The sequence below is a fragment of the Triticum dicoccoides genome, chromosome 3B (assembly GCF_002162155.2).
Source record: "Triticum dicoccoides isolate Atlit2015 ecotype Zavitan chromosome 3B, WEW_v2.0, whole genome shotgun sequence".
Taxonomy (NCBI): domain Eukaryota; kingdom Viridiplantae; phylum Streptophyta; class Magnoliopsida; order Poales; family Poaceae; genus Triticum; species Triticum dicoccoides.
Genome location: NC_041385.1, coordinates 20,002,776 through 20,020,441, shown reverse-complemented (window position 1 = coordinate 20,020,441; position 17,666 = coordinate 20,002,776). Strand labels below are relative to the sequence as shown.

The 17,666-nt window shown below is 46.4% G+C and overlaps 1 protein-coding gene and 1 pseudogene across 1 annotated transcript; both read left to right on the top strand.

The window, feature by feature from the left end:
• Positions 1-2,139: 2,139 nt before the first annotated feature.
• LOC119280563 (expansin-A24-like) lies at positions 2,140-3,311 on the top strand. Its single transcript, XM_037561375.1, has 3 exons — positions 2,140-2,350; positions 2,450-2,774; positions 2,869-3,311. The coding sequence occupies exons 1-3, from the start codon at positions 2,191-2,193 to the stop codon at positions 3,176-3,178; spliced, it is 795 nt and encodes a 264-aa protein (XP_037417272.1). The 5' UTR covers positions 2,140-2,190; the 3' UTR covers positions 3,179-3,311.
• Positions 3,312-5,278: 1,967 nt separating this feature from the next.
• Positions 5,279-17,269, top strand: LOC119279132 (annotated as a pseudogene).
• The last annotated feature ends 397 nt before the right edge of the window (positions 17,270-17,666 follow it).

Here is a 17,666-nt window from a genome sequence, read left to right as displayed (position 1 = left end):
TCAGAAGCATGGATCCACGTCTTCATGAGCCAACCTGAGTCTGTGGTTGCAGCGGAGCGTCCTCCTCCCGTGGCGACGCTTCCCTCTTCCCCCATCTCCCACTGACGCCACCACCGTAGAGGAAATGCTTAGCGTGCGGCAGTGGGCTTGGGGGCGTGGGTAGAGGAGATCACCGACCGTGAAACACACGAGAATATTTGGATTGGATCTTTCCAATTGGTGGTGCTGGCCACGTGTGAATATGACATAATATTGGTACGCCTCCATGGCGCCAACGCCCAACGCAACTTCGACAATGGCTTGCCGCAGTTGATTCTCGTCGACCCTCGGGTGGCCACCTTATGTGAGATGTGGGAAGATCGGGAGGCCTGCGGGCGCCTCGAGATGGAGCAAGCCTACGAGGCGTACATGGCGGAGCTCCGCCACCTATACCAGGAGCATGTCGAGCAGGAGCGCCGGTTGTATGAGCTATACAAGTCCGGGGCAGCGGCGGCCATCGATCTTTGCTCCAGTGATGGTGACGGAGACGGGATGGCGGTGGTGGTGGCGACGGAGTGGGGTTCGGCGGTGTTAGCGGAGCGGGCGAGGATGCCATGATTGAATCAAACCGAGAGAGGTTGTTGAATGAGAGCGCTGGTGAGTAGTTTTTTTTAGTTTTTATGCAAGCTAATTTCAATTTCTTTAAGTTATGTAACATAGTTTATGCAAGTAGTTGAATCGAGTTCGAATCAAGTATGGTGTAGTTGTTTGAATCAAATTTGCTCCGAATTTGTGTTCAGTTTTTTTAAGAAGTTCAGTTTAGGACTTCGGTTAGAAGCGATACCTTTTTAGAGGAGCAAATATACTTCACTAAAGGGTACTCGTCCATTTGCTCCTCTGACTTACAGAGAATCGGTTAGCGATTCTGTTACGGGGTGTTTTGTAAGAGATTGGCATTTCCTCTTCCCCACTAATCTCCCTCTCGCTGATTTTAACTATGCCCATTTTCCCCTAATGATAGTCTTTTTTAAAAAAATAATCCCTAAGGATAGTTACCGAAGGAAGGATCTCTAACAAGTCTACTTTTTTGTGAGGGACAACTCTGTTGAGCTTTGTACATTAAATGGAATGTTGATAGGACAACTTACAATAACATGGAATACTAAGCCCAACAAGGCGGCCAACACTAAGTTCTAGAGCATACTTAGATAATCTATCTGAAACATGATTACTTATTCTCTCTTCATGCACAAACGTAAATTATCCCTCAGCTCGCTCTGTGATCTCCAATATAATAATCGCATGGGGGTACCTCCAGTTCTTTCCTGCACAACGCTGACTCTAAAGGGGAATCATTTTCAAACACTAATTAAGATTATTCTTAACGCTATGTAGCATCTCAAGCGAGCCGTGCCTTCCATCGGTTTTCTGAAATTCGTTTTCAGTTTTTAAAAATTTATGCATATAGTTTTTTCTTTCCTTTTTGTTTTTTCAAAATTTGTGATATAATTTTAAAATTCATGGGAACTTTTTAATATCTAAAGAATTAAAATCTGAAAACATTTTTTGTAACACATGTGCATTTTAAATCTTGAGAATATCTCTCTAAATCTGTGCACAGTTTCTGAATTTACGAATATTTGAAACATTCTTGAACGTTGCCGGGTTTGGCATCCATTACGATCCACCGGACCTAGCGTCATGCTACTTCCCATGAACAACCCGATGAATGTTAAATTTATTGACGACCATACATTAAAATTGACGGATTCAAAGGATCTATGCATATGGATGTACCTTACTGACAACTAAAAATTTCTTCACGACCTAATCATCACACACCGTCGATCGATATGCGGCGCCGACGTTAAGGACCAGGTGTAGCACACGGTCACTCGTAGTATGATTCAAGGAATGTGTCTGCGCGTACATACATATATCTCTGGATTGGCCCTCAAGCCATTGCACGGCTGCACGGCCAGGCATATTTGCACGTTAGCTGTTCATCCACCAATCAGGGTGGCCATGCAACGTAAGAAACAATCAACCGCATGTGAAAAACTATATAAACAAACGATCGTGAGATTATGAGCACCACACAACCATCAGCCACAAATCAATATAGGCCGTACTCATCAGCTTGCGCGCTCCAGTTTTCGGATCAGCTACATACCATAAGTTGTGAAGTTTCGAGGCCACACGGCCATAGATATGGCTCCAACTCAAGTTGTTGCAATGGTGCTGCTGGCGGTGGGCAGTGCACTGCTGTCTGCGGCTGCGGACACCGCAGCTGCGCCATCCCCGCAACCCTTCGTCTGGCAGAAGGCGCATGCGACATTCTATGGTGGCGCTGATGCCTCCGACACAATGGGTAATCATTCAAGTCACGCCCTATATCTATCATGTGTGTGTGTGTCCACTTCATCTAGGTATTCTATCTATTACTTGTGATGTGTATTATATACTGCAGGTGGCGCATGCGGTTACGGCAATCTCTTCTCTGAAGGGTACGGGACACGAACAGCCGCTCTGAGCGCCGTGTTGTTTAATGATGGCGCCGCGTGCGGGCAGTGTTACAAGATTGCATGCGACCGCAAGCGTGCGGACCCGTTGTTTTGCAAGCCCGGTGTTACGGTCACCGTCACTGCCACAAACTTCTGTCCGCCCAACGACGCCCTCCCCAATGACAATGGCGGATGGTGCAACACGCCAAGGCCGCACTTTGACATGGCCCAACCAGCCTGGGAGAAGATCGGTGTTTATAAAGGTGGCATCATCCCCGTCATGTACCAAAGGTATATATGCGCTTCTTACTCGTTCAGAAATTAGTCCAGAGTCACCAGAGCCATTTAACCTTTAGTTTTCTATGTCACTGCCATACACATGCAGAGTTCCGTGCGTGAAGCGGGGTGGTGTGAGGTTCAAAATCAATGGTCACGATTACTTCAATCTTGTGCTGGTGAGCAATGTTGCTGCGGCAGGATCGATCAAGTCCATGGATGTCAAGAGCTCTGATTCTGATGACTGGATGCCTATGGCACGCAATTGGGGCGCTAACTGGCACTCGTTGGTGAACCTGACCGGAAAGATGCTCTCCTTTAGACTAACAAACACTGATGGACACACTATTGTGTTCAACGATGTTGTGCCAAAGGGGTGGACCTTCGGGCAATCCTTTGTTAGCAAATTGCAATTCTAGCGAGCAATGTCTGCCGACCAATTAATTTATCAGGGCAAGTGATGGATTTGTAATAATTGGTTGCATAAAGTGCAAGTTATGGTGTTTAATGTGGGTGTGCTGCTTGTAGCACTGATCTAATTTTACAATTCAATTTGTTCATACTCATTGTGTAATTCATATGGTGTATATAACATCCAATTAATTCTATCAATTATGTATCCTACTAATGCACTTATATGATGCATTTTGTAAGTTGATTATGTCATTCTGTTGTACTTTATGGTAAGCTGCTAGCATTCAAGCACAGAAATGTATCCATGTAGAAAACGGAAATTATGTATTCCTTCGGGACATGTATAGTTTTACTACAACTATTTCAAGAGGAAGGGATTTGAACGGAAGTGGTCAGGAGAAAGAAAGTGACTGCTTGTCTTTGATGGTTTAAAAGAAGTAAATTTTGAATATGGAATTGTATACCTCCGGCCAGGTCATTTTTAACCTATTTTCTTTTAATTTTATTTGAACCCGCATCTTCGAAGAGTATAATTTTGAAAGTATCAGTTCTTATTCGTATGCAAAAAAATGAAAAGAAAAGAAAATTCGGTTCTTATAACTAACCGACCACGCTAACTGCCTACTAGTTTTGAAATAGGCTCACACTCTGCTTTATAGATGAAGCACAAATCAAAGTATTCAGATAATCTCAAAATGATCGAACCGTTCAAGGAGAATCTCAAATTGATCGGAACAGTCATATTCGAAGAACAGGAGACGTTGGGCAAAGCGATGGTTTTATTATCGGTGAGTCCCTCCCTGATATTCAAATAAGTTTGCTTTCACACCTCCATGGGGCTCAGTCCGTTTGTCCATCAACCGGCATCAACAAAACAGACGCACTACAGAATTCAGAATCAGCATCTAGCTAGTATGCTCATCTCATGTATGCAGAACATAGATCTGGCATGCACCATGCGCGTGTTCAATAATTGTCCATCTTAACATATGTGCCAATCGTGTCGAGGAATTGGCCAGATCATGCGTGGAAGCCGATGATCCTGCCATCGGCGCCGGCGTGGAGCGCGAATGGCACGCCGTCCTTTTTCCCTATGGCCCGTAGCTTGCTCTGTGATCTCCAGAGCTGACTCTAAAGCGGAATAATTTGCAAACACTAATTAAGATTGTTCTTAACATTAAGTAGCATACAATTAAGCGAGCGGTGCCTTCCATCGGTTGTTTCAAATTCTTTTTTACTTTTTAAAAAATTATGCACATAATTTTTTAGTTCCTTTTTACATTTTAAAGTTTTTTGATTTTTTAAATAAAATCACGAACATTTTTTAATATCCAAGATTTAAAAATAAAAACCGAGACCATTTATAGTAATACGTGTATATTTTAAATCTTGAGAATGTCTCTTTAAATATGTGCATATTTTCTGAATTTACGGATATTTTACAAATTCTTGAACGTTGCCTGGTTTGGCATGCATTACGATCCACCAGACCTAACGCTCGTCATGCTACTTACCATGAATAAACCGACTAATATTTATTTTCTTGACGACCATACAGTAAACTGGACGGATTCAAAGGATCTATGCATGGATGTACCTTACTAACAACTCAATGTTTCTTCACGACCTAATCATCAGATACCGCCGCGGTGCAGACGTTAAGGATCAGGTGCAGCACACGATCGCTCGTAGTATGATTCAAGGAATGTGTCTGCGCGTACGTACATATATATGTGGATTGGACCTGAAGGCATGGCACGGCTGCACGGCCAGGCTCATTTGCACGCTAGCTGCTCCATTCACCAATCAATCAGGGTGGCCTTGCGACGTGGGAATGAATCAACCGCATGTGAAGACTATATAAACAAACAATCGTGAGAATACGAGCATCACATCACAACACAACCATCAGCCAAAAATCAATATAGACCGTACTCTTCAACCTGTGCGCCCAACTCGAGTTGTAAAGTTTCGAGGGCTCCAGCTCGAGTTGTTGTGGTGATGCTGCTGGCGGTCAGCAGTGTGCTGTTGTTTGTGGCCGCGGACACCAGAACTGTGTCATTCCCGTAACCCGCAACCGTTCGTCGGTTGACGCCTCCGACACAATGGCTAATTATTCAAGTCACACAACTACATCTATTTTGTGTGTGCATGCCCGCTTCGTCTTGTTTTTTGTCTATTAACACTTGTGATGTATATTATATAATGCAGGTGGTGCGTGCGGGTATGGCAACCTCTTCTCCGAAGGATACGGGCACGACGGCTCTGAGCACCGTGCTGTTCAATGATGGCACCGTGCGGGCAGTGCTACAAGATCGCATGCGATCGCAAGCGTGCGGACCCGTTGTTTTGCAAGCCATTGCATGACGGTCACGGCCATGAACTTCTGCCCGCCCAACTACGCTCTCCCCAATGATAACGGCGGCTGGTGCAACATGCCAAGGCCGCACTTTGACATGGCCAGGGACGAAGCCAGAAAAAATGGGCACCGGTGTCAACCACTGCCCACGCTAAGCCTTTAGCACAAATTATAGTGGTGCAACAACATTGATAAGGGCCGAGAGTGATATAAAAAGCAACAATATGCAGGTGATATTATTATTACATCAAAAAAATCATACCGAGTAGCGAGTATTGGCTGAGCAAAGCACAAAATAACACTTCTTTACATATTCCAGAAATAATAGGGAAAAGGATGACTTCGAACGTTTCATTTTTAGCTTTCTGGAAAGGATGAACAAAAGAACATATTAAATTCACAACAATAGTAAGAAACAAATAATGCAGAAAATAAGTATCGTTAAGGAAAAAAGTAAAGTGATACGAGACTCATATTTCATAATTCCCTTCTCGATCTTTCATCTTCTTAAATAGATCAATCACATCATCAATCGTTATTGTAGAAAATATGTCTTTCTCCACATAGCAAATCAAGCAATCACTCATGAACTCGTCACCCATTTTGTTCCGCAAAACACTCTTGACAATATTCATTGCTGAAAATCATCTCTCCACGGACGCTGCGGCAACTGGCAGAATTAGCACCAACTTGAGAAGTTGATACACCAAAGGAAAAGCAAGATGCTTTTTAGTTTCCACCAACTCTTTAGCAAGATCGGCAATGCCATCCAAATTGGCAAATCTTTGGTCCGCTCGGACATTGTCTATGAAAATCAGAAGTTCATGACCAAGATCCATCAATTGTGTTGAATTGAAATCATCAGGATAAAACTCAGCTAGCTTCAATAAACTATCCAAGTTAAAAGCAGCGAAGGAGTTTTTTGGGTTGAAAGAAGCCATGTGAATAAGCAATGCAGAATTCACTTCATTGAATCTATCATCGAACTCTCGAAGTTGCCAATCAATAACAGAATTAAGGCACTCTATTTGGTAATGATGAAGATTTGTAATATTGGTTCTTTTTCTTGGCTTATGCCGATCGGCATATTCATCATGCATGTTTAGCTTAGGAATGTCATGTTCTTCACAGAATAAATATACCTTCTCTAGAAGTGATTCCCATCCATCATCTCTTAGTTGTTGTAGATCATTCCGTGTTGACTTCACACATGACATGGCATTCAAGATATCTTGATCCTTTTGTTGCAATGCATGTGACAAAGTATTGGCACTCCCTAATATATGAAACATCATGTGCAAATAGAACACACAATCAAAGGTTCCAAAATATGATAGAAGGCCATGTGCTTCACTTTTCTTGGAATCCTTCTTGCCTTCTTTTCCTACATAATTCAGGACACTAACAATTGATGGGAACAGCTAGATTAAGCTTGAGAGGGTTCTATAGTGAGAACCCGAACGGGTGTCTCCCGCCCTTTGAAGTGATTGATCTTGATTTAGCCCTGTGCCAGTACTAATTCGTCCACTACTTATGGATTTTTTTACATTTTCTCGATTACTCTCTCTGATCATGTCTTTTCTTTTTCAAGAAGCTCCGACCACATTAAATAGAAGAGAGATCATATAAAAGAAATCCGCAATATCTTCATTCTTCTTTGAAATCGCCACTATGACCAATTGAAGTTGGTGAGCAAAACAATGCACATAATATGTTGACCTATTCTCTTCCAGAATTTTGGCTTTCAGTCCATTGAACTCACCGCGCATGTTGCTTGCGCCGTCATAGCATTGCCCTCTAACTTGTTTGAAGCTTAATCCAATTTTACCAAGCAATTTTTTGAGAGCTGACTTGAGACACGTTGCAGATGTTTCGCTCACATGTACAACTCCAACTAAATGTTCCAGGATCAGTCCAAGATTGTCAACATATCTCAAGACAACAGCCATATGTTCTTTATATGACACATCTGAAGCCTGATCAATCAATAAACTGAAAACGTCACCACCAATCTCTTCAAGAATAGAATCCAACGTTATCTGTGCAAAACAAGAGAGAGTGTCATTTTGAGTGCTCACAACAATATAAACAACATGAAATAAATATATAGTAGTGAATAGTGATGGTTCTTATTCACCTTGGCAAAATAACGCACGAGTTCTTTTTGAATATCTGGACACACCCATTTGCAATTTTGTGGAGCATTCTGAAGGAGTACCTTTCTTACATCCTCATTCTGATTTGCTAATGTTTGTACCAACTCTCGAAAATTCCCCTTATTTTTTGAATCCTCCGATTTATCATTGCCACGGAAAGCTAAACCTTGATGTAGCAAGTATCTAACCGATTCAATAGAAGTATTCAGCCGAATACGGTTTTGCTTCTTTGTGATATCGGTTTGCTTGTCGAGGGCAACCTTAATGGACTGATTTTGAATCATTAAAGCATCACATCTTTTAACAGCTACATTGTGAAAGCTATTAACTTCACCCTCATGAGTATCTAGTCTTTGTTTCTGATTCCAACAAGAGAAACCTTTAACAACAAATGCATCATTACCACCTTGGCCATCGATGCAATCTCTAAATAGATAGCAACACAAGCAAAATGCCTTATGCACCTTATCATTGTACTCTAGCCAATGATGGTCTTTAAACCATTTTGGATTAAATCTCCGTTCAGCTCCTGCGATGGTTTTCTGAGGATATTTAAAGCCTTCTTGTGGTCTGTAAGGTCCTCTATTTAAATAAATTCTTCTAATTTCATCTTGCTTCTGAGGATTCTTTGTGTACTGCCCGACTCTTTTTTGATCAGCTGGATCATGAGGAAGTGCATCTAAGTTAATTTCTGCCGGAGGCGGAGGAGTAGTACCAATATTTGATGCAAGATCTTGTCTTGGTCTAACTGGCCTTGAAGTCCCTGCCACGTTACTATCTGGCACTGGTCGTTTCCCTTTCAACAAAAATTTATCCATATTCTCCTGGTCCTGGGCAAATCAAAGAAAAGAAACTAAAAAATTACTTAGTCAATAGCCATCATGAAATCAATGGACATGTAGAATTGTAGTCTTGTAGACAGTCTAGAGAGTAGAGACCTAGAGGCGAGAGAGAAGGTGCAGATTACCTGGGATGGGAAGCCAACACTTGCAAATTAAAGATTATGCACCGGCGGACGGTCGGCCGATGTCAACATTCACCCGATGAAACGGCGTCGAGTTCGCCGTCGTTCGTCGACGATTCAGTGCGGTGGCTGCGGAATTAGGGATCGAAATGAGGAGACCTAGAGACGAGGGCGTCCGTCTGTTCGCGTACAGGTACAGGCGTACAGCAGCGGGTGGCGTATATCGATTAATTGATACATAGAGACGTGCGTAAGCATTGGGCCTGGCCTTGTATCGTTGTTTGCTACCGCAGGTTGTTGATATTTTTAGTACTTAATGGATTTTATGGGCTAAGGCTTTAGAGATTAGCTGGTCTGCTGCTGGGCTGGGGTCAATGGAATTTTTGGGCTGGGGTCATACGCACATTTTGTTAATACTTATTAGCTGAAAAGCCAGAAGGCACTAGTGTCAATTGACACCAGTGAATACATGGGAGCTCCGTCCCTGGACATGGCCCAACCAGCCTGGGGGAAGATCGGTGTTTACAAAGGTGGCATCATCCCCGTCATGTACCAAAGGTATATATGCACTTCGGGCGACAGGGCGGGCGCCCGTGCGTGCGACCGCGACGGTGCCGTCCTTAGCCGACGGTGATCGCCGGCGCGTCGACGGCCGGTTTTGGGCCCTGGCTGGTTCCAATGAGGACAATGCGGACGACGATGGGGACGAGATCCCGGTGGTTTCTCCTCCATCTCCGACGCCGTCAGATCTCATTTGTGATTTTTTTTCATTCAGGTTACAATGAGGATGGAGTTGCAACGACGATTGACCGAGTTCTGCCTTCGGACGATCCGGCACGAATCGGGCTTCACGCGGGCGAAAAAATAGAGATGATTCGACGAGTTGTTCGTCGGCGAACGGCGGCGACGGCGCTCAGACCTTAGAAGGGTCCCCTGCCCAAGGTGAGTCTTCCAAATCTTACGCTTTTCGACATGATTAGGCCGGAGTCGTGGATTACTGTTCAGAAAAGGAAGAGTGCGAGGCGGATGGGCGGTCGTCCGGCGCCGGCGGCGGCCATGACGTCCGTGCCTCCGATCGGGATATCTGAGATGCGCTCGCTGCGTTTGAACTACTTGTTGGGCTACGTTGGGCCGGCTCGGGGGGAGTCGTGGCCGAGAGGGGATGGGCCAGGGTCAGATGGGTATATGGCCCAGGCTGTACCGGGTCCTAGTCCTCCTCGTAGCGAAACCTCTCCATGCACGTTCGAGATTGATCGCTCCACCGCTCGGGAACCGATGTTTGTTGCTGCTAGGGTTCCTAGGCGAGGGACTCCTGGTTTCCCGTCGTGTGGATTGGGTCGGGCGAGAAGGATCCGGCCGCTCGCGTCTATGGCTGGCCGCGGGACTGCGGCGCCGCCCGCCAAAAAACCGGCCGCTGCTGCTGCTGGTCAGGGCGGGGCTGTGCTGCCGCCTGGCAGGGCTGCATAGCCGCCGGCTGTGGGTGTTGTGCTGCTGGGCAACCCAGGGCGTGGCGGCAGCAAGTTGGGCGTGCGGACGCCGGGGCATCTACCCATGAAAACGCCTGCTGGTAGGGGCGGGTTGAGGCCTCCGGCGCCGAGTGCGGTACCAGTTGCTCAGATGGCCGCGGGTCATAGTGGACCTCGGCCCCCTACGCCGGCCGGTGTGGCTGTTGCTGGCCGGGGCGGGGTTCCTCCTGGGAGTGCGCCGGCTGCTACGGGCGGTCAACCTCGGGCGCCTCCGCCTCACTTTGTTGCGAGGCCACAGAACCGGTCGGGACCGGCGCAGAATAATCAGAATTCTAGCGCCAATGAGTCGCATGCTCCGCCCAGAGGCCAGTGGGGAGATGATGGGTATGATGCGTACGGAGATGGACAACATCGTGGTTCCTCTTCCACGGGAGGAGGCCGTGGTTACGCCTGGCAGAGTGACGGGTCTACTGAGAGACCGATCCTCGGTCCTCCCGGTGGATTTGTCGAAGGAGCTACAGGTCCGGACAACCGCCAGAGAGGGGGCTACCGCGGACATCGTGGGGGTCGGGGTGCCCGTGGGAGGTATCGCCGACAACAACCGCCCCCGGATGTTGGTGACCACGAGGCGGCGGAGACTGATCACGCTCAGTCTACAGACCTCACTACTCAGGCGATGGAGGTGGTGACGGCCCTGGCTAGTGTGGAGGTACCTGCATCCGGGTCGGTGGCTGAGGTTTCTGACAGGTCTGATTCTGAGAGGGCGGCCAAATGGGCGCGCAAGAAAGAAAGGATGCTTTGCTACCATTGTGGTGAGAAGGGCCACTTTATTGCTGAGTGTGTGGCGGAGCTATGTAAGTCGTGCGGCAAGCCAGCACATACATCTGGGGATTGCCCATTTTTGCGTGATCAGGCTCCGGCTCTGACAATGTATGGAGTATATTATGCGGAGCTGATGTTCTTTGAGTCCCCGGCAGCGAGAGAGATTCCGGAGGAGACACAGAGCATTACCACCGGGATTGTGAAAGCGACCCAGGGTGAGGTGACTGAGGCTCAGATTGTGCGGAGGCTTCAGGAACTGGCACCGGGTGAGTTCCAGTGGGAGTTGGTTGCTCTCCAGGACAATGTCTTTAGGGTGGATTTCCCCTCTGTGGCTCCTGAGCTTCTAGCCTAAGGGCAAACCACTTACACAGGTCTGGTTGAGGTTTTCGGGAGCCCCGTCCAAACCGTTGCAGGATGTTCATGTTGCGGCCAGCATTGGTATTATGGTTGGGAAGACGGAAAGAGTAGATATGGCTTTTACTAGAGCTCATGGAGTAGCCCGGCTTCTAGTGAGTGTTCTAGATATTGAGTTTGTACCGGATAAGGTCAACTGGACTTATAGGGGAGAGATTTTCCCAATCGAGATTGGGTTTGAGGACACTGATCTGTTTGCTGAGGCCATTAATGGGAATGACGTGGATATGCACGAGGGTGACGACAGTGCGGGTGATAGGGGGGCACCGACTGATGAGTCTTCAAGGGAGGGGACTAACGGTTCTGGCCCCAGTGCTCAGTTGCCCGGGGTTGGGTCCGGGGTTGAGCCGGCACCTTCACCATCGGTGCCTATGACTTCGCTGAGGTTTGGTTCCTTCGAGCCAGCCTCAGCCCCTCCCAGACTTTGGTGCGACAGGGTGGATTCTGATGATGTCTTCGAGCATACGCTCCCTCTGTTGGAGTTCGAGGGAGCTGGCGGGTCTTTGCATGGACCTATGGTGACGGCGACATCGCCGAGGACTTTGGTTCGAGCTGGGGACATTGAGCCCATGGTGGCTTCTCCTCCCCCTGTCTCACCTGTGGTCGTGGTTCCGGAGCTGATGTCTACGGCCGAGTTCGGGCTTGGGGGAGGGGAGTCGGGGCAGGTGGCCTCGACAACTCCCATCTCTCTTCCGTTGCCGGTGATCCAGGTCTTGGAGGTGTCGGCGGGTGCTGCGACAGGTGGTCCGAGGCAGGTGGCCTCGGCTATGTCGTCCTCGGTGGCGGCGACAGCGCCCGCGACCTCTGTGGCGCTGGGGGGGGGGAGGGTTCGGGGCAGGTGGCCCTGAATCCTCCTTCTTCTGCGGCGGTCAGGAGGACCATCTCGCCAAAGATGCTGGCGCACCACTCGGCGCCGTGGGTTGGGACAGGAGGAGGGAGCGGGCAGGAGGCCCCAGCTGTTCCGTCTCTTGTCCTACCCGTGGGGCACTTGTCCGAGGGGCTTGGGAGCCCGCAGCCGCCTCCTCTATTTACTAGAGAGGAGGTTGTGGCCTTTGGCGGGATCCCGGACCCGGTCTCGACGGGGAGACGGATGAGTGCTCGTGTTCAGGAGCTTCCGGAGGTGGATGATATGCAGCAGCGGTGCGCTATGAGGGTGGCCAAGCTTCACGATGCTGCGATATCTTCTGGTATGTCCATCAGCATATCTAATTCTTTATTGCATTTTTCTCCTGAGGAGATTATTAATAATGCAAACCAATTAGGAGTTACACTAGGTGTTACTGATAGTGAGATCTCCAGTTCGGTGAATGATATGTTAGATTTGGAGGCGGAGCGTGCCTTAGAGACTATTCGTAATCTTGCAGCGGTTAAACCCATGAACGATGAGGAGATTGATGCGTTAGGGGTTAGAGTGCTAGATAATCTGTGTGCGGATCTAGCACCTTCTAATCATGAGTCTGAGGACAATGATGTGCCCCTAGATGTTGCAGCTGATAGTTCCGTTGAGCCCGGTTATGAGGATCGGGTGACAGAGCCCACTAAGCCAAAGCGTAAGTGGAAACGGAAGATTTATCCCAATTCTGCAGTGCGTAGGAGTGCTAGGATTCGGACTTCTAAAAAATTCCATGACGAAATGTGAAAGGAATCTTTTGGAATAGCAGAGGTCTGAAAGACTTGGCTAAAAGAAGGTTTCTTGCTGGGGCCTCTGGAACATCGGTTAGATTTTATTGCTCTATCGGAAACTGGTAGAGATAATTTTGCGCCGCAGTTTCTTTCCTCTCTTGCGGGTGGTATTGATTTCGATTGGCATTGCCTCCCTCCACGAGGAAGATCGGAAGGTATCTTACTGGGTGTGAGATGTGATTCCCTTGAACTCCGGAGTGTAGTAATGGGCGACTTTGCGGTAAAGTTTCGAGTTAGGTTAAAGTTGATGGGTTCAACTGGGCTTTGGTGGCGGTTTATGGTGCCGCACAGCCCGAGCTTAAACCGGAGTTTCTGGCGGACCTTGTTCGAATCTGTAGTTCCGAGCAGCTTCCGATTTTGGTCGGGGGTGATTTCAATATCATTAGGAGGAGAGAGGAAAAAATAATGATAACTTTGACGGCAGGTGGTCGTTTATGTTCAATACCATTATTGAAAGCTTGGATCTGAGGGAGATAGAGCTTTCTGGTAGAAAGTTTACCTGGGCCAATGCTCTGCCAAATCCGACATATGAAAAGCTTGATCGAGTTCTCGCGACCGTGGAGTGGGAACAGAAGTTCCCTCTTGTTACGGTACAAGCTCTCACGTGGGGAGTTTCCAATCACACACCTTTGTTCGTCGACTCAGGGGAGCCGAACCATATGGAAAACAAAAACACCTTCTCATTCGAGATGGCTTGGTTCGAACGCGAGGGGTTCTTGGACTTCATAGCCAGGGAATGGGCTAAGGGTGTAGGAGGTAGGACGGCGGTCGAGCGTTGGCAAAATAAGATTAGGCATTTGAGAAGTTTCTTACGAGGTTGGGCTAAGCACCTCAGTGGGGTGTATAAGATCGAGAAGGATAGGCTCCTTTCTCATGTACAGGCCCTGGACATAAAAGCCGAATCCGCGATTTTGCTGCCTTCTGAGCTCCAGGTTAAAAATGAGGCGGAGAAGAGGTTGAAAGAACTTCTCCGCGAAGAAGAATTGAAGTGGGCTTTGCGAGATAAGGTCCGCAAAGTGGTCCAAGGCGACGCGAATACTTAATTCTTTCACCTCATTGCTAATGGTAAGCACAGAAAGAAGCGGATCTTTCAGCTTGAACAGGATGAGGGTACTATTTTAGGTCAGGATAATCTCAAAACCTAGATTACCGATTATTATAGACAGTTATTTGGACCTCCGGAGGATAATTGTGTGTCCCTCGATGAGTCCAGGACCGAGGATATGCCTCAATTGTCTGATGCCGATAATGATATCCTGGTTGCCCCGTTCACAGAAAAGGAGGTGTTTGATGCTATTGCACTAATGAAAAATAATAAGGCTCCCGGACCGGATGGGTTCTCGGTCGAGTTCTATAAAAAGTGCTGGCACATTATTAAGGGGGATTTACTACCTATGTTTCATGATCTATTCTCTGGACAACTTCAATTATTTCACTTGAATTTTGGAACTATCACATTGCTCCCTAAGAAAATGGATGCTGTGAGAATTGAGCAGTTCAGACCGATCTGCCTCCTCAATGTTAGTTTTAAAATCTTCATCAAGGTCGGGACCAATAGACTCACACAGATTGCGCATTCTGTAGTGCAACAATCTCAAACTGCTTTCATGCCGGACAGGAACATCCTTGAAGGGGTGGTCGTTCTTCATGAAATGCTCCATGAAATCCACTCCAAAAAATTAGATGGAGTAATTTTTAAGGTGGATTTCGAAAAAGCGTACGATAAGGTCAAGTGGCCATTCCTCCAACAGGCATTGTGTATGAAAGGTTTTGATGAAGCCTGGCGCCGACAGGTCGAATCCTTTACGCAAAAAGGGAGTGTGGGAATTAAAGTGAATGACGATATAGGTCATTTCTTCCAGACACATAAAGGCCTCAGACAAGGAGATCCGATGTCCCCTATCCTGTTTAACATTGTGGTGGATATGTTAGCAATTTTAGGAAGGGCTAAGGAGAATGGTCAAGTGGGTGGTTTGGTACCTCATCTTATTGATGGAGGTGTATCCATCCTTCAATACGCTGATGATACCATCATCTTTATGGAGCATGATTTGGCCAATGCGAGAAATATGAAGCTGGTGTTATGCCTTTTTGAACAATTGACCGGGTTAAAGATTAACTTTCATAAGAGCGAGTTGTTCTGCTTTGGTAGAGCCAAAGACGAACAGGAGTCTTATAGGCAATTGTTTGGGTGCGAGTTGGGGAGTTTACCTTTCGCATACCTTGGTATTCCGATACACCATCGTAGGCTGACAAACAGAGAATGGAAGTGCACCGAGGATCGATTTGAGAAGAAATTGAGCTGCTGGAAGGGTAAGCTCATGTCATATGGAGGCCGTTTGATCTTGACTAATTCGGTGCTCACGAGTATGCCTATGTTCCTCTTATCGTTCTTTGAGGTCCCAGTTGGTGTTAGGAAAAGACTGGACTTCTATCGGTCGCGCTTCTTTTGGCAGGGTGATGAACTTAAAAGAAAATACCGGCTTGCTAAATGGGACATCATCTGTCGACCGAAAGACCAAGGGGGTCTTGGTGTTGAAAATCTTGAAGTTAAGAACAGATGCCTTCTTAGTAAGTGGTTGTGGAAGCTTTCTTCCGGGACTGAGGCCATATGGGCGCAGATCCTCCGCGGCAAGTACATCCAGACTAAAATATTGTCCCAGGTCACAGTCAGGCCGACTGATTCGCCTTTCTGGAAAGAACTAATGAAAGCCAAACAATCAATGTTCAATAGGACGAGGTTTGTTATTGGAAACAGTGCAAGTACACGTTTCTGGGAGGATACTTGGCTTGGCGACTCACCTTTGGCAATTCAATATCCGTCTTTATATCGGATTGCTCAGCGTCGTGAGGTGTTCGTGGGAACAATATTTCACTCTATCCCCCTTAATATTCACTTTAGACGGACGCTAGCGGGCAATCGTTGGGAAGAATGGCTCCATCTAGTTAGGAGACTGATTGAGGTTCAACTTTCTCACCAACCTGATGAATTACGCTGGAAGTTGACTAGATCAGGAGTATTTTCAGTTAAATCAATGTATATTGATATTATTAATTCGAACTCCATTCCAACTTCCAAGTATGTCTGGGCTGTCAAAGTCCCTTCAAAAATTAAAGTGTTTATGTGGTTTGTCCATAAACAAGTTATTTTAACAAAGGACAACTTGATAAAGCGTAATTGGACAGGACCTACTAGGTGTAGTTTCTGTGATCGGGATGAGACGATCAAGCATCTATTCTTTGATTGCCCGTTAGCCAAAGTTCTTTGGCGGACGGTCCATATTGCTTTCAATATTACTCCACCGAATTCTGTCAACGCATTATTTGGGACATGGCTTAATGGGGTTGAGCCTGACTTAGCACGACATATTCAGGTTGGATTTTGCGCGATGTTGTGGACTATCTGAAATTGCAGAAATGATTTGGTTTTTAACAGAACATCACGGATTCATTTTTTGCAGGTTATTTTCCGAGCTACAGCAGTCATCCGTTCGTGGTCGCTACTCACTCCGATGGAGGCCAGGGAGCATTTGGTTACTGGATCCATCCGTTGGGAGATTATAGCTCGGGATATCTTCAACCGGTTTGGATGGCGGTCATGTAATAGGATAGGCAATTAGTTTACCTATCATTTTTAGCCAGCCGGTTGTGGCGTCTTTTCCTGGCTAGTTTGTGTATCTAGCCTTCTAGGCTCTGTGTGAGCCGTCTTTTTCTTTTTTCAGATGGAGACTTTGGAACCTTGTTGGCACTTTTTGTTATTTGGTTAATAAGATGGCCGTATGCATCATTCTGATGCAGAGGCCGGGGAGCCCCCCCTTTTCGAAAAAATAAATAAAAATATGCACTTCTTACTCATTCAGAAATTAGGTCACTGGAGCCATGTAACTTCAACTTTTGCTATGCCACTGCTATACACATGCAGGGTTTCGTGCGTGAAGCGGGGCGGCATGAGGTTCAAAATCAATAGTCACGATTACTTCAATCTTTTGCTTATGAGCAATGTTGATGCAGCAGGCTCGATCAAGTCCATGGATGCCAAGAGCAATGATTCTGAAGACTGAATGTCTATGGCATGAAATTGGGGTGCTAACTGGCACTCGCTGGCGAATCTCAGAGGAAAGATGCTCTCCTTCGGACTAACCAACACTGATGGGCACACGCTTGTGTTCAACGACATTGTGCCAAAGGGTTGGACCTTTGGACAATCATTTGTTAGCAAATTGCAATTCTAGCAAGCAATGTCTGCCCACCAATTATTTTACCAGGGCAAGTGACTGATTTGTAATAATTAGTTGCATAAAGTGCAAGTTATGGTGCTTAATGTGTGTGTGCTGCTTGTAGCACTGATCTAATTTTACAATTCAGTTTGTTCAAACTCAATGTGTAATCTGTACGGTGTATAAAATAACCAGTTAATTCTATCATTGAGTATTCTACAAATTCACTTATATAATGCATTCTGTAAATAGATTATGTCATTCTGAAAACGGAAATCATGTATTCCTTTTGAACATGTATAGTTTTACTAGTACCACTATTTTACGAGGAAGAGACTTGAACAGAAGTGGTCAGGAGAAAGAAAGTGGTCGCTTGTCTTTGATAGTTTAACATGAGCAAAATTTGAACATG